The sequence below is a fragment of the Plecotus auritus genome, assembly GCF_963455305.1.
Source record: "Plecotus auritus genome assembly, chromosome: 9".
NCBI lineage: Eukaryota > Metazoa > Chordata > Mammalia > Chiroptera > Vespertilionidae > Plecotus > Plecotus auritus.
In genome coordinates this window covers 106296935-106319300 of record NC_137783.1, presented here as the reverse complement: position 1 = coordinate 106319300, position 22366 = coordinate 106296935, and the positions used below count along the sequence as shown (strand labels likewise).

Here is a 22366-nt window from a genome sequence, read left to right as displayed (position 1 = left end):
TATTACATGAAGTTCCTGTTGGTCACTGGAATTGTGTCTACACAGGTGAAATGAAGGGAACTGCTGGACAAATTATGCAGACAATTTAGGTTAACATCTCTTTCCCATGAAGAGCAAATATTATTGCACTTTATCTTGCCAGAAGACCACCGATATCACCAAGGGACACTTGGTGCCCTTCCCTTCCTTGCCTGCCTTTGCCATCATGATCTCTCTGAATGAAAAGCCCTTTCCTTTCTGGAAACTGACCTGCCCAAGTGTCACCTTCCTGATGAACACCTGCCTACTCCCACAAAGACCAATATCTGACTCTACAACCTTGCTTATGACCGCCCGTTAGCACTTAACTTTGGGTCCTTCTTCCTCATTTGAGTTCCTGAAGTGCAGGGACAAGACTTCTTCATCTTTGTGTCAAGGGCCCAGCCCCACAATAGGAGTTCTGGGTATTTATGGAGCACAGAACTAATGAACTCAAGTTTCTGATGGATTACAGGATATTTCAATCCTGTAAAGTGTCAGAAAGAAAACATGGACCCCCTGTCTCTCCTAGCAACCAAGGCCCAGCCCCATGAGCTACTACTGGTGACAATTACTCCATGGGCCCAGGCCTGGGTGGACAGGCCCGATCACTTCCTGGATGCAGGCAGCAGATAGAAGGAATAAAAGTTGGTTCAGGTAAGACCAGCAGTATGAACCAGCCCTTTCCAGCTTGCTACAGCCAACTCAAGGCAAATGAACCAGAGTAATCACAATAACACACAATTGGCCTTTTAATCCTTATGATGCATTGAGATTATAGAATCACTCTAAGTAGAAAATTCCCAAAGGGTGGCATACAAAGTTTCTGACCTGTTGATTTCCTATTCTGCTGTATACTAGAAAGTCCCTTGGCATAAATATGAGGGAGCTGCACAAACACATCTGGACCAGGCCAACTAGGTCATCATTAGAAAAGAAGGCTTAACTGTTTCAATTTTTTTTCATATTTCTATCTTTTTATTCTCCTTATAGTCCCAAAGATAGGTAGAGTCAGGAAGAATCAGTCCATATTCCTGGGAAAGTAAACCACATCATGGTTGTATTTATCCAAGTTTACATAACAGAGAGATGAAGGCTAATTCTAGCACCAATGTAAGGACTGAAATGGTCCTCATGATCCAATAGCTTCATTCTATAAATGGGAAGCATGAGGCCCTGAGACATCAAGCAGCTTGCTTACAGATATACAGGCAGTCAGAGAATTGGGGTTAGAGCTTCACTCTCAGGTAATAAATGTTCCACAAGACTAGGCTTCCCTTCCTTAGGGTTTTGACTATCCAGCACTTAGAAAAAATCCAACAGCAAAGACAGATTCTATTATAAACCCACAGGGGCAGAAGGTGACCCCCAGTGTGCTTGGTGAGGAACAGAAGAGAAAATGTAATTCAACCTTGGAGAAGCATCCTTTCTGCCAGCTCCTGTGATACAGGATTGGATGGCCTCTTCTTGTGCACTTCCAGTGCGGGGGTTCTCATAGCTTTATTGGGCAACTCATTCACTATTGAATTGAAAAATTCTTTCCTCCATATGCCTTATCCTGTGCACTTGCTGTCGGATGGCAATTAATTTCATTTACTTACTTTTAATTAATTCAAATGGAACTAATGATATGTGCTCATTCTGACCACATGTACAATTTTATGCCAGCCCTGCAGGCCTCCTTGACTAGCCAGATGGTGTACTGGTGGCCTGTTAACTCAGTAATATTGCCCACACTCCATCCTAAGTCTCTCCCCACCCCAAAGCTGCATAGGGTTCATGGGTGCCACAGCCTTACCTCCATCATTGTCTTTGCTGTCACCACAGGCGGTCTCCATGGATGTGTCACAGCCAGCTCCTCTCCAGCCCAGCTGGCAGACACAGTGCCACCCATTCAGGTCCAAGGTGCATCTGCCATTGCCATTGCACAACCCAGGGCAACCCTCTGCAAAGCAAAGCACACAGAATTGAGGTCGGATCGTCCATGGCCCATTGCAGTCACACACATTCACACTCTGCCTGCCAACTTACAAAATGCTTTCACATCCCATCAGCACATCGGTGCCCTCAGCACCCAGGGAGGCTGGTAGCATTAGGAACTGTCACTTCCCTGAGAGGCAACCCAGATTCAGAGGTGGTGAACTTGCTAAGGCTGCACAGACAGGAGGTGGCACAGTCAGGAGGTGGCACAGTTAGGAAGTGACAGGGATAGGTCTGAAACCCACATCTCTGCATCTAAAATCTCCTCTTTCAAAAGTGATCAGGATTCTAAAGTGAGAGTCAGTAGACATAGGCCTGTTGGAATCTGACCAATGGAGCTTTCTGCCTGATTCTTGCTCCTTGTTCACTCTTGTTTTTCCAGTCTCTGGCAGCTGTTTGGGACAAAGAAATCATCTCTCTGTTTACTCCTCATACCCCTTCAGAACCTCTGGGTCTAATTCTAAAAGCTACACTTTTTCCAGCTCTTGTTACTAGGTCAGCTGTATTGGACCTCAGGCTTTTCAATTATTTTGTCCTGTTTTCTCATAAACAACTATCTTTGCTCTGAGGAGGCGTCCTTGGGTCTTTTTCTTCCCATCTTATCTGCAGCCACTAAGAAGGGCTATACACCCAGAGGAGCCCTGGTGACTGACACAAGAGAGACTAACCAGGGCTGTCTGCAATTGTACATGCAGAAATGGGCAGCATGCCCTCCCCTAACTTTGTTCATCTGGACATCTGTTTGCCTGTCTGTCACTTATTAAGCACCTTCTCTGGGCTAGCACTGGAAGAACAGAGATGAATAAGACCTACTTTTTATTCTTGAAAAGCATGTAGCTTATCAAAGGAGACAGATTTGTATAAGCAAAATATTTCACTGCTAAGTGTCCTAGGGGAGATGTACAGAGTATGGTGGGAACCTAACACAGGAGGGCCATCTGTCTGAGAGGGCTGTGGATGATTTCAACAAGAAGGGCCAGGCCATATTTAGACTCTGCCTTGAATATATCATAAGGTGGGAGTTTTTATTACTATTAAAATAGATTTATAGGTGTTTGATGACCCTCTCTCTGAGTATGTGGGCTCAGAAATCTATGTCTGAGAATCTGCCAAGTTACTTGGTTCACTTCAGTTACTTGGTTTTCATTCAAGTCCCCATTTTAACAATCCTGCTGATGCCTTTCTCAGAGGAGCTATTTAAAAAAACCACCTTTCACTGGCACGCCTTCCGTGTCTTCTCTCTGCCTCTGCTCAGTCTCAGGGAAAGGTATGATGGGAAAACACTCTGTCATCTATAACACTTAATTTAGTATTATGAGCAGCACACGGCTACAAATCTGGCTACAAACTGAATTCTCTGCCATGAAATAACTGAGAATCGACCTGGTTTTCTTAAATGGGACAAATGTGATGTAGCTACAAGACCGAGGCTAAGGTAGGCACTCACTAAATGGCCAATCAATTAGAATCTAAAACTTTAGTGTTTCAAGGACTTTTGATAGTTGACTGTTATTGCAACATAAAAGAAAAGAACATGCTCATTTATATGAGATGTTCAACACAGCAACCAATCAATCAACCTGGCCACTGTGTTTTCCATTCAAAGGAAGAACCATTTATTGAGTGTGCATGCCAAGCCTAGGAGAGATTCCTCCAGAAGTTTAGAAGCAAGTGTAGGCTATGTGGTCTTTGCATAGCAGAAGCCTGTTGGGAAAGGTGAGAAGCACCAGCATTGACACCCAAAAGTGGTGGAGAAAGCAGCAGTAAAAGCGCAGGCACAGTGCTGTGACGTGCAGACGACCACCCAGGCATTCTAACTCCTTAGCTAACATCAGCCACCCCTCCTGGTCTAAACAATTACAGGCTCCTTCATTCTCCAATTAGTCCCATTCAAATTCGTGTCCAGCTGGCTGGGACTTCCCGTCAATTAGGCCTCATTTGTATTTGAAATCAGTCTTGGAGGAAACAAGGTCCAAATTTTAAGAATGGTGGTATATTGCTTTCTCTTGCTCTAAGGTGTAGCCCCTTGTAAGATGCAAAGAACATCTCTTGTGCAGGAGCACAAACTTGGGAACCATATCAAAGCCTGGCTCTACCACTCAGCGGCTGTAGGACCTAGGCATTATTTAATTCTTTGAGCCTCAGACAACTTTTAAAATGGGGTAGTTGGGAGAATTAAATAAGATAATTATCCCTGATAAACACAGCCTGACTTATAGCTCGAACACAATATTTGAATCTTCTACTTACCTTTACCTCCTATTTTTAGTAATATCATATGTTGTACTCACAACCTCAGGTTGGGCTCACAGAAAGGCAAAATAGTAAACAGAGGCAATTATCTAGATCAGAGTCAGCAAACTTTTTCAATAAAGTTCCAAATAATAAATATTTTAGGCAAGTAAGCCATAATGTCTCTGTTGTAATTACTCAACTCTGCCATTATAGCTTGAAAGCAGCCACACACAATTTATGAATGAATGAGCATGGCTGTATTCCAATAAAACTTTATTTACAAAAGTAGGTGATTGCAGTTTGCCAATCCCTGATTTAGATGCTTCAGGACAGTAGTGACAATGACAGTTGCTATACACTCAAGGTCTATGCCACTGTGCTAAACACCTTACATTTGTTATTTCTAAACTAAATAACTTTTTTATATATTTCAGATCCTAAATTTCTAGAGCAGTTCCAATTTCACAATATTTAATCCTAAATTTTTTTTTAAAAAAACCATATGCTGTAATAGTGTGTGGACTCTGGAGCTGAACAGACCTCAGTTCAAATCCCAGCATCACCATTTTACTTACTACATGTGGGATGATTGGCAAATTATTTAACTCTCTAGTCCTCAATTTTCTGATCTGTAAAATGGAGGTAATAACTAATTCAAAAACTTGTTGAGAAGATTAATGAAATAATGGATGTCAACTATTTAGCACAGTGGGTAACATAAGTAGGTATTCAATAAAAGATAGCTGCTATTATTATTATTATTGAGTTTATTTATTTTAATGTGGTATAACTGCACTAAGAAATCCAGAAACCAGAAAATAACCTTTGTCAGTTCAAACTATGTCAACATTTGGGTCAAAAACTATGGTCCTCATAAATACGAACCTTGCCAAAGAGACCTCAGACAAGCCCAGTGACATGAGGATCCACATACAGCTGTGTGGGAAGGAGCGAGATGGGTTTGGGGCCATGTGTCTCAGCCCAAGGCCACCATTTCATGCTCTCCCAGCACCTTGTCCTTCTCTTGAGAGCAACTGTCCCACGTGTATGTAAGTTACAATTTTGCAACTAGTTTAATGTTTTACTTCCTTCATTAGAATGAAAACTCCATAAAAGCAACTTTGGGCCTAATTCATGCCGTGCAGACCCTCAATACATATTTGTTGCAATGAATCAATGAGTGGAACAGGAGACCTCAGTTCTGGTACCTCCTGCCTGACTAACTTGTGGGACCTTGGGATAGTTACTTTTCCTCTCTGGCCTCAATTTCTTCATCCATAAAATGAGAGTTTGAATGAGATGTCTGTTAGTTCCTTCCAGTGTAACCAACCCAGGAAGAAGGTCAAAGCAACATCAACTTTGATGATTTTGTTCTTAATTTCAACAAACTTGACTGGATGTCAGGCTTGTGTTCATTCTGGGGTGTACAGAGATGCCATATATCCCATTATCTGAAGAATTTTATATTCTACTTCCCCTAATTTGTTCCAGAAGGGATTTAAAGTGGGTCTTCTTTCTCAAAAAGTACGCCTCAGTGTGAATTTTACTAGTTCTCTGAGGTCATAAAAAAACAAGCTTCTGAGATCAAATAAGTTTGGAAAACATTGCATCCTACTGTCTTATCCTAGAAAGTCACACTCAATATTAATATAGTAAAGGCTCTGAAAGTCTTACAATAAAGAAACCTGATTAGATTCTGAGGACATTTTCCATTTTGACCTCAGAACTCTCCCCCGTAACCATTTACAGAAACGTGGAATGCTCCATTCCACTGTGGGAAGCCCTGCTCTAGTGAGCGCATCTTAGCCCTCAGTGCCTTGAGCACACATCCTGAGCTGCTCTGAAACTGCCTGGAGAAGCAGGTGTTCTCCAGGAGGGAAATCCCTCCATGGGAAATGGCGGGCACTTTATCCATCGTCAGTTTCTTTAAATGGACCCACTTATGCCCTGAGGATCTGCACTGTCCTATCAGTTTCAGGGTTTCACAGGGACCCTGAGTACTATGGGTTGAATGAGGTCTGCTCTCACCTAGCAATTTGCTTCTGAGATAATCACACCCCCATTAGCCATTATGAGGAAGGCTTCTCTGGGGTGACTTGCTGACTTTCTTAAAGCAATATGTCCATCTCTACCCACTACTGAAGCTCATTAATTCCACAAACCCTGAAGCTCATCAATAATTCAGAGAGCCCAAGTGACATTAACAGTTCCCTCTGGAAGGACTCACACCAGGCATTTGCTAGAGCCAAAATAACGTAATTTTAAGGGTTAGAGAAGGGCTAAGCTTTTCAAAAGAAATGATGCCCTTTAAATGACAAGGGACCGCTTTATCTTTTACCTTCTGCTAAGCCTATGAAAAAGCCCCCCTTGAAGCTAGCAGCAGGTATTACTAGAAGACTTTCAGAATCCTTGATGTTATTTATTTTTCAGTTAAGGGGCTAAAAACACACCCACCTAACATATCAAAATCTCCTGTTTCTTTCTGGTTCTTTTTCTGGTTCTCTGGTACTTTTTCATCCCTATCATCACTTCCCTAGAAGTGTTATCTAGGTCACCATCATTTCCTACCTAGATAACAGCAATAGTCTAATTGGCCTCATTGTCCCCTAATGTCCCCCCTCAGCCCTTTTCCAACATGTGGCCAGATTGAGCCTTCCAAATCACAAATGTCACCAGGTCATCATCCTGCTTTTAAAAACCAAACCTTCAGTGGCTTTCTCATTTGTTTATGTAAAAGTTCACAATCTTGGTCTTCAAAGCCCTTCTGAACTTGGAGATCTCCTTGCTAAGTGGCCCCGGGGACTTCCCCTATCTTAACTCTCATCTTGTTGCAATTGTTTTATTAGTGTCTTCTCTGCTAGACTGTGGGCTACCCTAGAGAAGGGACTGTTTCTGTTGTGTGGCCTCCACATTTCCTGGCCTCTATATTTGTTGAGTGAATGCTATTTCTTTAGTCTCTACCAATACAATTGGAAAGCACAGAATAGAAGTTGGCTTGTCTTTGAACTGCAAAGCACTCTATTTTGACAAGTCCTGAGCCTGCATTATATAGGTCTCTGAATTCTTATTTTAGGATTAGTACCTATTATACCAGAAAGTTAGCCAGATAGGGACTTGGTCCAGACATAGATTTTACCAAGAAACATTTGTCTTTTGAAGCAACTTATGATTCACTGATTCATGAATATGAAATTCTTTACCTAGTAGGAAAAATTCACCAACTAGATGGTAACACTTAAATTTAAACTAGTTTGATGATTCCTCTAGTGATTATTTGTGAAATTCCTATAGAGACTCACAGGTACTACTCTCTCTCGCTGGAAAGATTTTATTCTCAGTTGAAGACCAACATGTGAAATAACAGGAACTTTACTTCTCAACACCAGGCATCCACTGATGGGTCTAGGAACATCTCTGCAGTCTTTGGCAAAGATGTCCTAGTTGAAAAGCATTTAGTAATTTATGTTTCCCCTAAACCTTCTCTATAAGTTTTTAAACAGAAGTTGCTATCTCTTATTAAAAGCCAATTTCACCTTTTCTTTATAATTTCACAAATTAGTCTCACCAACAAAGTCCTTCTCCACATTAAGGGTGAGAATGAGCACATGATGCTAGAATAGTATAACTAATGTTTGCTGAGCATCATTCCTGCCCATGTGCTAAGCGCTTTACGTTCATTATTTCACTTAATCCTTACGCTAACCCTAGGTGGTGGGTCCTGTTATCATCCTCTTTTATAAAGACTCTGAAGTGAAGGGAGGTTATGTAACTTTCCCAAAGTCAGCTAGTTCATTAAGTGTCGGACTTGGGATTCAACTCAGGCAACCTGACTGTAGTGCACGAGCCTTTAACCAGGTGCTGTGCCAGGGCTTAAGGATAAAAAGATAGGGCATAGTTTTTCTCCTGGGGAGTTGGCATCCTTTAGGAGCACACGTATCTGATCATCTTGAGACTTAGAGCAATGAGGCCTATTTGGAAAACTAGGCACTACCTAATTAATATAAATGTTTAAAATAGAAGGAATAACTTTGCCTGTAGGGAATATTCTTCAAAGAGAAGACTTACCAAAGCCAGGCCTCTGAAAAGGAAAACAAAAGACCACCCACTCCCTGAGGTCAGGGGTCTGTTTTGCCCTTTGTCCAGAGCCTGGCACAGTCTCTAGTATAGTGGTGCTCCGTATGTGGTTGTTGGATGAGTGAACACGGCAGTGAGAATGCAGCTCTTCAGGTTTCTTAGCTTGCTCTGGGGTCTCTTCTTCTCTCCGGCCACCCACTCTGGTTCCCACTGTCTTAATTCTAATGGACCAGGGGCCGTAAGGGATGGGTAGGGTGACATGAGATGGGGTAGGAAGCATGAGGAGTGTATGTGTGTATGGGGAGGGAAGGACAATAGCACAATGGTAATGTCACAAACAGATTGAGCACTTTTGGGGGAAGAATGACACTCTGGGTATTATCAATCACCTTGTGACGAAACACCCACCCACTGGGCAGTAGATGCTGTGACAAAGCTGGGGATGTGGCAGTATCTAGACACCATGCTTATGGGTGTATATATACTTTTTTTATATACGCATTTCTTCTTTATGTTTATACACAAACACACACACAAAGACAATAGGAAAATAGAGGAAGGAAGACCATACCTTTAACTACCCTATCCAGATAGTGCGCTTGGGAAATAAAAGACAGGACATTTAAGGTAGGATCAAGTAAATGCAATACTGCCTGCCACATAACCATGCCAGGTGCTGAGGAGACAAAGGGGATGCACCCCACGTTTGGGGCAGACCTACCATGGTGGGGAAAATAAAATCAAAGACAGGATAACATAAGAGAGGAGGAGGGAGAGCAAGCACATTCTCCAGGAAAGGCCAAAAGGTACTTCACCCAAATGTGATCATACAAACAAGATGACAAATGGGTAAGGAAAACGGGAGGAAAAGGAGGATGGGACGCTCCTGTTCTGCCAGGTTTGTTCAGCTCTATGGAAAACAAGAACTTGCCCTTTGTATACCCAGAGCAGCATCCAACTTCCCTTCTGGGGCAGCAGTGGTTTAAGAACAGGTGCACCCTGTTTGGGCAGAGGGGCCCCCAAGAAACTGGTATTTAGAACTATGTGATATTGAAGTCATCTTTGATATGCTCTAGGGAAGTGGGTTGAGTGTTTGGTCAAATATACCACTAAGTTATCTGTTTGCATTCCTGAATGTTCTGTGGACACATGTGCCCACCTAGACTTGGTTGCAGCACGCCTGGTGTTCTAAGCAAGAGGCATCTCTCCTTGGCACATCTTACAAAGACTGCAAGGTGCTGGTCAATGGATGTCATTATGAAAAAGAAGAAAAAGAAAAGAAAACCTGACCCCTTCTCAATGCTTATTAACTCAAAAGACAGAATGATGTGTGCTTTGTTTCCCAATGGAGGGATTGCATCTAAGCACTAAATCATTTGGCAATCTTACTTTATGGGTAGGGGTCAACTGTTGCTCTGAAAGAAACCCCACTGTGCATATATGTGTGTTTAAAACAGGGCAGACCTGTTCATTCTCAGAATAAATCAGTAACCCCATTTCACCTTTCCCAACTAGGCTGCAGCCCTAATCATTTGAGCAGCTTCCCTTTCACCCCCTTCTCTATGACTCTTCCATGTGTGCTCCCACAAAAGCCAGACAGATGGCTGTCTCCTGAAGGGCCTGACGCTTTCTGCCAGGCTGGCTCCCATCCTCAGCTCGATTTCATACATGAATAAAAAATCCGTAAGTAGGACTGGACTGCAATGGTGGGGCCTTATCTGGAAGCCCTAGGGTTCTCTAAACTGTAGGGACATTCTTACTCTCTTCATAAAAAAACATAAATTTTATTTTTTTCAATCCTCTGGATAGATACTATTGTTATTTATCAGAATATCTTTGCCTCAAAAGACTGGTGGAAGAGAGGCTCTGTTCTTAGCCTGAGTATCCAGGTGGTCTCTGTTTCGAGATGAAATATGCTCCTGGAGGCTGCATAGCCAAGTAGAAATTTGGGAAGGGGAGATTTTAACTGGGCCTGCATCTTCCCCTTCATTCCCATAGATGCTGTGGCATCCACAACATAATAAGCTATACCAGGGAAAATGAAGGCGAGTGGCTTATTAAGCAGGAGCCAATAAACAAAGCTGTGGAATGCCAAACAATGAAAACCAGGGCCAGCCTACAGACAAAACAGCCTGGGAAGCATCTCTGACTAAGGTGAAGGCTTTCTTGATTCTTGCTTCATCTGTCACTTTTGTCTTAGTCAAGTTCATTCATCTAATTTTGCAAAAGGATCTAAAATTTCTCAGACATCACCTTCCAGTATGTGCTGTCAGATAGCACTAACACGCAGGATCTCCTGGCTCAGTTGTTGCTCCTAGCTTTCAGATCTGCAGGGTTTTGTTGAGGGTCATAATCACACATTCTTGTAAAAACTCTGACCTCCAGCTACAGAAGAGATGGAGTGAGCCGAGATGTCTTTCACAGGGTTGGGAAGGATGATTAGGCTGAATGAGACACCAATATTGTGATTCAAATGGACACATCACCGTGCAGCATCCACTCTGAGAGAGTTCTCCAGCAAGAAACACTTTGCCTCCAAACTTAATGATGATACCAGGGCTCCGGTGATGAGTACAGAGTATATCCACTCTATAAGATAATCTCCCCACACCCAGGTGCTGACTTCAGAGCTCTCTCTCTTCTAGTGCCATTCTACTTTTGAGAATGTTTTAGTAATAAAGATCTCTATTGAATGTAAATACGCTTTTAATATCTTTAAAAAATGCTTACTAATTTCTCCAGACTGCAGGCAGCAATAGCAGCCAGTAGAAGTGACAGAGGTAGACTCATGTTGCAATCAGTGTTGTGGGTTTCAGGGGACAGAAGTGGACTTTCAAAACTTCAAATTCTCACTCCACAAATCAAGAGGCCACTTTGCGCAGTGACTTCAAGCCACACTGTGAATCCAAAAGCTGATAACAGCCAGTCCATACTAAGTCCAGCAGTTTCCTGGGAATGAAATAGAGCTTCTTTGTCTCTGGCTCTTGAAAATGAAAGTGATAACCATGTCTTTGAAGTCCAATACCATTTATTTACAAAAGGCACATGCAGAAGTCCTTACTGTTATTGCTTTCATTGCTTGATAATCTTGGCACACATACCCATGAGTAAGGTCACTTAAAAATTCATCATGATTTTAAAGTCCTAACTTTAAGTAAAGATGGCAAAACTTCCATAAGTTTGCATTATGAACGGTGGATTCAGACTTCACAAAATTTGTTCATCTTTCTCCTCAGATGACGGCAGTAGAGTCATTTTCCCTCTTGGGCCATGCTTATTTTTTTTCAACACTGCACAAATGTTTCTTGTGCTCTTACATTCCCATCATTATGCAAGAAGCTGAGGACAGTGGTGGCACACAGCTGTCTATGACACAGACTCTGAGCTTACGCATGAGGTTGATCTGGACTTTTTTAGCATATCTATGACTTCCAACATGAAAACTTCTTTCCTTGACTTGCCTGTACCAACAGAAGTTTCTCTGAGGATAATCCCAAGAAGGTTCAGGAGCTCCCAATCCGAGGTTATGGAGAACATGGCCAGAGGCTTTTCACTCTTTTTCCCCAGGAGCCTCAGATGGCTTGAATAGTTGTATTATAGGAACACATTAGGCCAGATTAAATAAGGCTCATTATAGCAGGCCATGCCTGGGGTGGCTATAATCACCTAAATTTCTTTCAGATGAATGGCAAACCATCAAAGTCATGTTCTTGTTAAGAGGTTGGATACATTAATACTCTTCCTTGTTTGGGTGGTCAATGAATAAGTGGCCAAAGGCATCATCCTGACAGGAACTCACAAGGCCCACTAACTTTCCTCGCTTCCCACCCCTACCATGTGTGTGCTAAAATCTCCCAGAACCATCAACTGCTCCCATAACTTGGAATAGATCCCTGTCCAATTTCTTTCTCCTTGTCAGCATCTGTCCTATCAGGTCACAGGCCGTGTTGTGAGAGAATGCTTTTGAGGAGGGATATGCATGGGGCCATCACACAGGCGCCCATGCCTCGTGAGCGACTTGAGACTTCTTCGTTGAGGACTATTTAGACAACAAAGAAAAAAACAAAACCCCACTCTGAGAGCTACCATTTGAAAGTGGACAAAGAACTCCAGAAGTTTTTGTGGCCTTTCTTTATAAATTCTCTTCATCTGGCTTTGCTCACTGTAGCAATTGCATCATCAGAGTATTATTTTGATCTTTACTCCCAGAGGAGGATTTGTTTAAGAATCAAGACGTATGTGATTGGACAGCTCTCCTGAAGCCCAGTAAATAATTCTGTATATCTGGCATCTTGAATAATCACAGCTTTGGGGTCAAGGTTGGAATTTCACCAATGTAATCAGAAGCTGGCATTTCCCACATGTGTTTTGAGACTTTATAGACAGGGGCACTGAATTGAATAAAATAACTATCAGAGAAGTGATCCAAAATGTGAGCAGTGCTTTCAAAGAAATAGAAAAAAAAATTGAACACCTTCTTAAATTTAACTGTGATTTGCAGCCTTTGCTAAAAAAATTGGAGGTCAAGCCCTAGACTTAAGAGAGCTGTAAAATTTCTGGAAAATATCTCCAAAAACATGCTTCTGGTGACTCTGTGTTGATCACATACTTGAAAAATAGATAGAATTCAATCCATCTTACCTTAACTTCTAGACTAGGAAAACTGGGTTCCATGTACGCCAGCGATTTTCAACTAGTGGTCCACAAGAATTTTTAAAACAAGCAATTCTTGACTATTTTAGTTAGGAGCACTGACTTCCCTTAGATTGTCAAATTAAAAAAAAATGACAACAGCCAACACAGCAATAGCTGTCCAGTATGAATGGATCAGAATTATACCTTTTTTTTGTCAGATCAGCAAAAAATATATTTTTTGGTGTGCTGCAGAATTTTAGTGATTAGTTTATGTGTGCCATGAGATGAAAAAGGTTGAAAATCCCTGATATATATACAAGTGGGAGCGTTAGTAACGAGTAAGGGCAAAAATAGGAAATTCCTATTTATCTGTTGGATAGTTTCAGGAGCAGGTAGCTCAGAGTCAGGCTGACTAATGGGTGTGCTGTGCTGTGGGCACCAGGAGGCCGTTGGCCACCCCATTCTGTGATTCACAGAGGGAGAAACAGAAGCCCCCACTGACCCTGTGGTCTGTCTGACCTTTCTTGAAGATGCAGAGACAGATAATTCTTAAGGAATTAGAATTCAATGTGACATATTCTTGCTTTTTAACAAAAAAAAAACCCCACAACTGCCTGTTAAAGAGTATGTCACTGTCAAATTTCCTTTTATTCTAAAAACCAACCTCTATGCTAAAAGATGGAGCAAAACCACCAAAGGAACTATTCATTTCCAAGGTTAGTAATCTGCTCTGGGAAATGTCACTGGGGTAAAAGTTCCTGATGCTGGGGACTTGACCATGAGGAGCGCAGACCTGACTTATTTGTCTGCGCCAGCTGTTGAAAGCAATCAAGTCCCGCTTTCCTGTTTAGAGAGAGTGGCAGTGTGAATAAACAGGCCCTCCTCACTTCTGCCTTCACTGCGTGGAAATCTCCAAGTCAGTGTTGTGGATCCTGGCTCTCTCCCTGGCGTGGGACATAAATATACTCCGGCATCAGAGCTAGCGAGAGTAGAATGACCTTCTGTATAAGAATCTGGTAACAAGAGAAAATGTAACACTTGAATTTCTGACTTTTCACATCAGCATTTTTTTTTTTCTTTTCCTAAATGATCCTCACAGGGAGCTGAAGTTCCCCAGAAATATAAGAAAGTGCTTCTTGTTACCGTCCAAGTTTAAAAAGGGCTTTCTCCTTCTTGTTTCCATTAAAAAAAAAAAAAAGGGGCACTGCCATTGTTTCCCTCCTTTGCATGGCCTGGCCCTGCCCTTCTATCCCTTCTATCACGAAGCCTTTCAGCCTTCCTTCAGTACTGAGGTGCTCCTTCGCTCAGCAGGGATGCAGCTGGCCACAGGCAGAGACCCACGGGAGTGAGTAGCCATGCGGGGAGATGAGACAGGGATGGAAAATGCTCACCACACAATGAAAGGTAATGGAATTCCCAGCCAGCGTCCTTTCATCTGAGCCACTATGACTAGCCCATTACTTCTTCAATGTCCTGTGACATTTTTCTGGTATTTATGACTGTCAACCTCCCTCTTGAATCATGCACATTCACCCTGATAGATGTCTTATCTGGAGGGGAAGACGCATCCAAAATCCCGAGGAGGGATCTGCTCTTAAAGACTGACCACAGGGTGGGCAGGGGAGGTGGGAGGGGGTGGTTTGACTTCTTGGTAGCAAAACAAAAGGGACATTCTTCAGGTCCGGCTGATGAACAGCCATGAGACGAGATGCTAGACGTAGCCCAGCCTGCCCACAAGCTGGTCATGCCTCATCCGTGACTGCACCCGGGGAGAACGTCTCCAAGTCCCTCGTCGTCTGACTCAAATTTAAAGCTTTTATCTTATAAAAGTCTGACATCCATAACTTTTTGGAACTTGGAAAGGCAAGTTGAGGGCTCCATGAGCAAGCTAGGAAAACAGAAATGTCCTCCCTCTGGGCTCTGATTTGGTTTTAATAGGGCTGGGCCCCTTGTGGGCTGGGGAGGCTGAAAGGTCATCTGTCTTTAGTCGTGCAGGAAAGGGGAAGCAGAGCTGAAGGAAGAGGGCCTGCCAGGAACTTGAGCCCCTTCTCTTTACGGGGTTTCAGGTCCATCACAAGGTAAGATGACACTGACACAAGAAGCCACCCAGAAGCCACAGCAAGACGCAGCAGCATTGTCTGCTGTGGAAAAGCAGGGAGGGCTGCCATGGGCTCTGAGTGGCTGATGAGAGTGTGGGCTGGTGAATTAGGTGTGAAACTCTGAGCGTAACCCTCATAGGGAGACAGGCCTCTGGGGAGGATATGGGCTGGATGCCTCTGCAGAGAACCCGGGCTTTGTCCCGAAAGGACTGCAGAGCAAGCAGCTGGTGAGCAGCCCCCTGCACCAAGGCCCAGAAAACCAAGCCTCCAATTCCTGTTTCACTTCTTAAAAGTGAAGTGACCTTCGGCCTCAGGCCCTGGGAAAACGTTGTGTGCCTTGACAGGGTCACTGTTAGGAATATGAAATAATTTAGTGAAAGCCTTTAGCACAGCACTTGGCACATTGAAAATATTCAGAATTAGAAGCCATTGTTATCAACAGTATTAAGTAGAAGGTATCCTACAGCCACTTATAAAGAGTGATATTGTGAGGGCAGGGGTGGTGAATATGCATGGATTTCAGGCTATTAAACAAAAGGAATGGAGCCTAAAAGAAACCCAAAAAACACCATGAGATAAGAGGCAGCTCCATTTGCTCAGAATTCCTTTGTCCCTCCCAAAGCTTTGGGGCTTGTCTCCAGTTGCTATAAGACTCAAGAGGTGACTCTCAGAGCGGGAGGGGCACCCAGAATCCTGCCTCTGGAAGCATGTGCGCACCATCTGACCCAACCCTGCCTTTAAAAAAAAATGCAAGAAGTTAAAACACACATCCACAGACCAGTTGATTCAATAAAAAGCTTTTGGTGAGTGTTCATTCCAGATAATAAACCAAGCAAAATGTCTGGCTGTGTTTAAAATCAACAAAACCAGCGGGAAAGGCAGAAAGAAGGGAAGGGAGTGATGGGCTTGTTTTGAAAGCTGCCAACAGAGCTGCTTTAGCAGGGGCCCTGGTGCCGAGGAGCCCCCCAGGGAGGAGAAAGGAGACAAACGCAGACAGGACGGAAGCCCAGGACAGGGGAGGAGGGGTCCTAGGCTAATGGGATGCAGATGTGGCCTGTGGGAAGCTTTCCCTGGGATTCTGGGAATCTTTTGGAGCTCAGGGCTAGGAGGCCAGTGGGTATGAAGGGCTCAGCTAAGCCCAGCGCCTCCCAACCAGATAGTGAATTTGATAATAATGGCTATATTTATTGAGTGTTATACTATGTGCCAGCCTGTTCTAAGCTCTTTACATGCATTATTATTCCCATTTTTATAGGTGAGGAAACTGAGGCTCTCAGAGAGGCACTGGGACTTGCCCACAGCTGCTAAGGGAGAATCCTCTGTCTCCTGGAACCTAGGCTCCTTAACGCAGAGCTACACTGCATTTGGCCTGGGAAGGGCTAACTAGCAAGGCATGCCAACCAGCTGGAATCTGGGAAATGCAGATTGGGGAGGAAGGGAGGTTAGTGTCCAGTGATGAGTTTTAGTCCAATTGATGTCTAGGAAATGCCAACCATAATGTCACCAGATGAAAGGACTTTTTGCCCAGTTCCCACATGCAGTGGGGTCAGCCCTGGCCCTGGAGTACCCGACAAAGGCACCGTGCAGGCCAGAGAAGACACCCCGGGGCCCGGCCCGTCATACCGATGGTGCAGTGCTCGCCGTTCCAGCCGGGGCTGCATTCACACTTGCCGTCGCGGCAGGTCCCGTGCTCGGCACAGCGCGGGTGGCAGGCCCGCTGGTCGCAGGCCGCCCCCATCCAGCCTTCCTCACAGCGGCAGGTGCCCCCCACACACACGCCGTGGCCCCCGCAGTCGGCAGCACAGATCTCTGTGGGGAGGAAGTAGAGGGGGCCAGGAGAGGCAGGAGAGGGAGGAGAGAGAAAAAAATAAGTACTGAGCAAGGTGTTGCTGGGAACAAGAGTCACACTTGGCTACCTTCCTTGGCTTCTGGGAGCAGTCGGGATTCCAGGGGCTGGGGAAGCTAATCTCTGTGGACAATGACCCTCGGACAAGAACATTCTCCGGGCAGAAGCCTGTCCCAAACCCATTCTTTGAAAATAGGATGGATGGAAGGGCTCTGCTCTATTTGCGCCCCCTACTGCCAGCCTGTCCCCACGTCTGTGCTTGCCACTTCAAAGGGGACTGTCCCGCTGAACAGATGGGAGGAAAAGTCAAATTTAATTAAAAACCGGTTATGTGTGAAAACAGTGAGGATGAGTCCGCGATCTCCAGAGAAGGGCTTGTGGGCATGTTCTGGGGCCTGTGTTTTGGTCCAGCCTTGACTATGATAGACGAGGGGTACAAGGAAGACTGGGCCCTGGGCCTCATGAACTCTAGGAGGTGGCTGGTTTGTGCTTTTGCTGGGTGTACGTTCAGTGCTTTGCCACTGCAATTCCAAGCACCATCTAAACGGCCTTTCAGATACAAAGCAATCAGTTAGGGGGCAGGGGGCACTCCACAGTGGGAGCTGTCTGGCCCTTCACCAACACGTACATGACCTGATTCACAAGCCCCTGGGGCGTGAGGTCAGCGCAGATTCATCGTCATCCAGGCAGAGGCTGTGGAGGCTCCCAGACACAACTCCTTTTAAGGGACTGGGTTGAGCAACCATGGCCACAATGCCCTCTGCCAGGGCTCTGGTGGAGGGAGACCCTGACTTGGTTCTGTGCCTCGTGGCCCAACCATCTTCCAATGAAAAGCCTAGCACCTTTAGTTTCAAATTAAGTTAAGTGGCACCTATGTCAAATTGCATTGCCCATTACTACTCCCTTTTAAGCTACTAATTGTCTAGCTATTTTTGAGAAAAGAAAGAAAAGAAAATTATATCATAGAGGCTCAGTCCTTTCTTATGAGTCTACAAGGCAATGGCTAATATGTTCAAGAATTAAAAAACAACACAGTGAGTTACCATTTATAGTGAGTTCCCATGCCAGGCACCTTGCCAAGCACACTGCCTGAGAAGGGAGATGCTACAGGCAGTAACACACTGGGTTCCTCAGATGCCCAGAGGAGAGAAGCCACTGTAAAATGCGTGCAAGAGCCCTGACCTAGAGCCAGACTTAGGAGCTTCTGAGCTGCATGACCTTAGCCAGGTTCCTTGACTTCTCCAATGTGCTGAGTGTGGGCAGTATTGATGCTGCCTCATAGCCCCTGTGCTGACTCTCAGGGCTGTGATGAGCATCCAGTAAAATGGATGACAGAAAGGGCTTGGCAAATGACAAAGGCCACTAACTCAAGAAATGTTTCTTGGGACAGTGAGTTTTAGACTAGGAGTCCAAGGATCAGGTTTGCAAGATCTGTGCCTGCTCAGCCACTAATCTGCTATGTGACCTTGGGAAGGTCACTTCCCCTCCCTGGGTGTCAGTTTCCTCATCTACTGGAGGGGGGACCTGATGGCATTATTCCTTCCGGCTCTAAGGGAACATTATGTCTACATCATAAGTACTCTCCATGTTACAGAGCATCATCTACCCCGAGGCTCAGCTCAAGTGTCCCTCCTGCTGCGAGCGAGGAGTCCAGGAGTCGCCTGCGATTCATCCTGTCATTGTTCTATTGCTCCTGGCCTTCCCACACTACATGGTAGAGGGGTTTGCTGTTTCTGTGTCTGTCTCAGTATCAGACCAGGGACACCCGAGTCTGGACTGAATTCTTCTAATCAGGTCTAGGCCTGATACCCAACACAAATCTTGGCACAGAACCGACCCTTAATTAAGGTTGTTGGCTAATGGATTAATCTGTGTTTGCCTGGGGCTATAGGTGCCTGAGACTGTAAAACAGATCACGAACGCCCTACTCAGCCTGGTGGAAATCAGTCCAGGACTATTTATCTGCTTATCTCTAGTGAGTTGCCCTGAGAGAAATTTTCCAAGTGAAGGGGGGGTGGGGGTTGGGGGGAAGGGGAGGGAGCAGTGTCACTCTATAAAGCAGTTCTCCCAGAATGGGCCTTTTTCAGGATGCCTTTCAAACTTCTTTCCCTTCTTCGCACACAGACCACAATGACACTCTGCAGGCCCCAGGCCTCCCCAAGTTCTGTTTCGTAGTTCCCAACCCTTCTGCACCTTGCTCCTAGGGCCCTGGCCTCTGGTGACTCTGGAGGTGGAGCCTACACTCAGGGCTAAAGCTTCCTGGGAAGCCAAGAGAGAAGATTGGCTTGGCATCTGTTTGGGTGTACTCAGCACTATTTCAGGTGGCAGTTTATGGTGGCAGCAAGGTGGGCCCACAGCCTGGGTGCTTCAGGCAGCAGGGCGTGCAGAGTTGATGGGGGTGGAGCGCCGAGGAGGCAGGCTCTCGCCACAACTTGACTTCAGGTCTTAGCCAATAGGTAGTCAAATCCCTTATTAAGCAGGCTGGAAGCAGTGGGGATGAAAGGATAGTGACTTGGAATCAGATGCGGCTCCAAATATTAATTCTGCTAGTTATTTGACCATAGGCAGCCTATCTGATTGCCCCGAGCTTCACTGTCTTCCTTTGAAAAATGGGGATGATGATAGCACCCAGTTCAGAGGGTACAGAGTTCCTATTATATAGCAGGTATTGATAAATTCATACTGATTCATTATTCCTCCAATAATATTCCATGCATGCCCACTATGTGCCAGAGACTTGCCTGATACCAGGAATCCACAGGTCAGTAAGATATGATCCCCTCCCTCCAGGAATCATAGTCCAGACAAAGCACAGACTGATATTGGCATTCCAAGACTAACCACATAATCTGCAGCTGTTACTCACTTCCACACCTTATTGCTTATGTGCAATGAAGGAAAACCAGGAATCTTAGGATCAGACAGATTTGGGGTCTACCCTTTGCCACGTATTGACTGGGTAACCTGCAAGTTGAAAGTTATGAAATTTGCTGAGCCTTGCTTTCCATTTCTGTAAAACGGAATAATAATTCCCACTTCACCCATCTCACAGGGCTGGTGTTAGATCAAATGAGGTAATGTGTGGGAAAGCTGTTTTTTGATTAATAATGAACAATTATTCAGGTTTTACAGTTTGCAAAGCACCCTTCATGTACCATGTCTCATTGAATTGTTAAGCAAAGCTGTGAGAACACCTGGCTGCTATCTTTCCTAGAGGTGATGCTACTGAGACCCAGACAGGGCAAGGGAATTCTAGTCATCTGGTGCTTCTTCCTCATTGGACAATCCTCAGAGCAATGCTGCTAGACAGGCATTTTCCAGATAAGGGAACGGAGAGGCAAAGGGGCAGCTTTTCCTTTGAGGGGAACTTGGTTCTTCTTCAAGTACATCTCCCCCATTTTCTGGCCCTGTTGCTTATCCTTTGTGACATCCAAGTCAGACCCTGGATAGATGTGAAATGAAATGAGATCCTCCACACAGTTTCCCAGACACTCGATCTTACAATTTTCATCTGGAGACCACGGAGCTGTCCATCCAAATGCTCCATTTCCTCGCCAGTTCCTCTAGACGAGCTCTCCTGGCCTGGAGCGCCAGTTGCCTGGTGGCCAGGCACCCCTCCATCAGCCCTTTACAAGCTGGGTTGTGAGCTCTTTTACACATTTAAATGGAAGGGGCCTGAACAGGGTGACCCTGATGTTTGTGGAATGCTGACAGGCACACAACCTGTCAGTGTCCAGGTTCTCCTCTGCCTGAGCAGATGGACCCACTGACATCTCAGAAGCCTGAGATGCTACTTTATCATTTGTCCTCAAGCCATAGGCACTATATATATATATATATATATATATATATATATATATATATATTCTTTTGTCCTTGAAATAAAAGGAATTTCTTTATTTTTCCTTCTAGATTCTGCTTTGACATTAAAGCAAACAGAACTTCCCAGAGGGGTGGTGAAAACCTAATAGTATGATGCTAAAGAATGGGCTTTGACAGCTCATAAGCCCTTTACATGACGTAAGTGGTACTTTGTGAAATTTGGATCACCGCTGGTCTCTAGGTCTCAAGTCTCCTCAAATGAAAAGTGGGGATGACACCCATTCTGCAGAGAGCTAGTGTAGGAATTACGCTCATTTGTTTAATTTCTTAAATTCTCACTCTAGCGGGTGCTGGAGAGCCAGTGGTGACTATGACAGATGGGGTTCTTTCCTGACCTCAAGAAGCTGACATCGAGCATGGCAGGCAGATATACGCTCAACCAATTAAACGTCAACATGAATGGAAGGGAAGCTGCTAGCCTAGTGCCATGTGTGATCAATTGTGCCCACATGGTCTTGTAAGAAAGGAAATGAGGTGGAGTGGCAAGAATACAGAACTGAAGTCAGAAGATCAGATGTGAATTCTTGTTTATGCAACACACCCAGTACAGGTGAGCATTTGATAAACGCTGGCTGACTTCCACGTGATTAACATCAGGGCTTTCTTACTAAATGCTGGAGGGTCAGAGCTGGAGGACTCTTCTGAAGTTCCATGCAGTACACAATCCATAGGGTAGACTTTGGTTCAGATTCTGACCCCCCAATTTTTTTGGGTCCCTATGGAGTCCTTGAGAGAATGACTTAATCTCTCTGAGCCATACTTCTTCACCCCCAAAATGGGGAGGGTAATAATGGTCCCCTACAGGTTGAGGAGGGATGATTGAAGGAAGTATGTATATGTGAAAAGCTCTATGTAAACTATGTTATGTACATGACTGACTGATGGGGACCTAAGACATCCTGTATCAGCACAACTCCTAGTCACCTGGAAGAGTAGCATCTTCCTGAAGAGCAAAATATTTGCTTTTCTAGCAATAGCCTAAAAATTTGAATATTAAGCCTTTTCTCTGGTTCTCTAACATGGTATCATCAGCCAAGACCTTCAAAACCCAGTTAGAAGCTATTTATATTTGTAGCCTAGGCATCCTTTTGAAAACAGGTGAAAATGCCCCACTGTTCTAAATTCCATGCCCATGAAGTTCTTGACTGCACTGTATCGGTCCTTGGAGGTGAACCAGGTTAGGCCCAAGGACACCTTAGGTCTTTTCCTAGACACTCCCCTTCCCACCCCACCTCTGCCCTGCCTCACATGTGCACGTCCGTCTCTCTAGACTGGAAGCCCACCTGATGGCAGGCTCTAGCTTTTATTCATCATGGTTCCCTGGCAGCAGGCACCAGGCCTGGCACAGCATGAGCTTTCAACAAATATTTGTTGAGAGAACAGATGAATTTTAGAAGCTCCATGGAAGAGGTGTTATGTCAGTTGGCTCAACTCTAGCTCATTGCCATACTGTGTAAAATTTATTTGGTTAAACATATTCACATGGGCTCAGTCTCCTTGTGCCTAACCTTCTTAGAAACTCATCTTCTCAGTCCTAGCCAGGTTTGATCAGTGGGTAGAGCATCGGCCAGAGGACTGAAGGATCCTGCGTTCAATT

At 44.6% G+C, this 22366-nt stretch overlaps 1 protein-coding gene across 9 annotated transcripts in view; it reads right to left on the bottom strand.

The window, feature by feature from the left end:
* The window catches only part of TENM4 (teneurin transmembrane protein 4), a 2454724-nt gene that overhangs the window by 102026 nt on the left and 2330332 nt on the right, over window positions 1-22366 (bottom strand). For 6 of the 9 annotated variants that reach the window (XM_080687404.1, XM_080687408.1, XM_080687411.1 and 3 more), the window contains 3 exons: window positions 16665-16850; window positions 8879-8905; window positions 1817-1963 (listed from right to left, as the gene is read on the bottom strand). In XM_080687404.1, coding sequence (XP_080543530.1) covers window positions 1817-1963; window positions 8879-8905; window positions 16665-16850 — 360 coding nt within the window. The remainder of the gene's footprint in view (window positions 1-1816; window positions 1964-8878; window positions 8906-16664; window positions 16851-22366) is intronic. The other 3 variants (XM_080687406.1, XM_080687407.1, XM_080687410.1) reach the window with 2 other exon arrangements.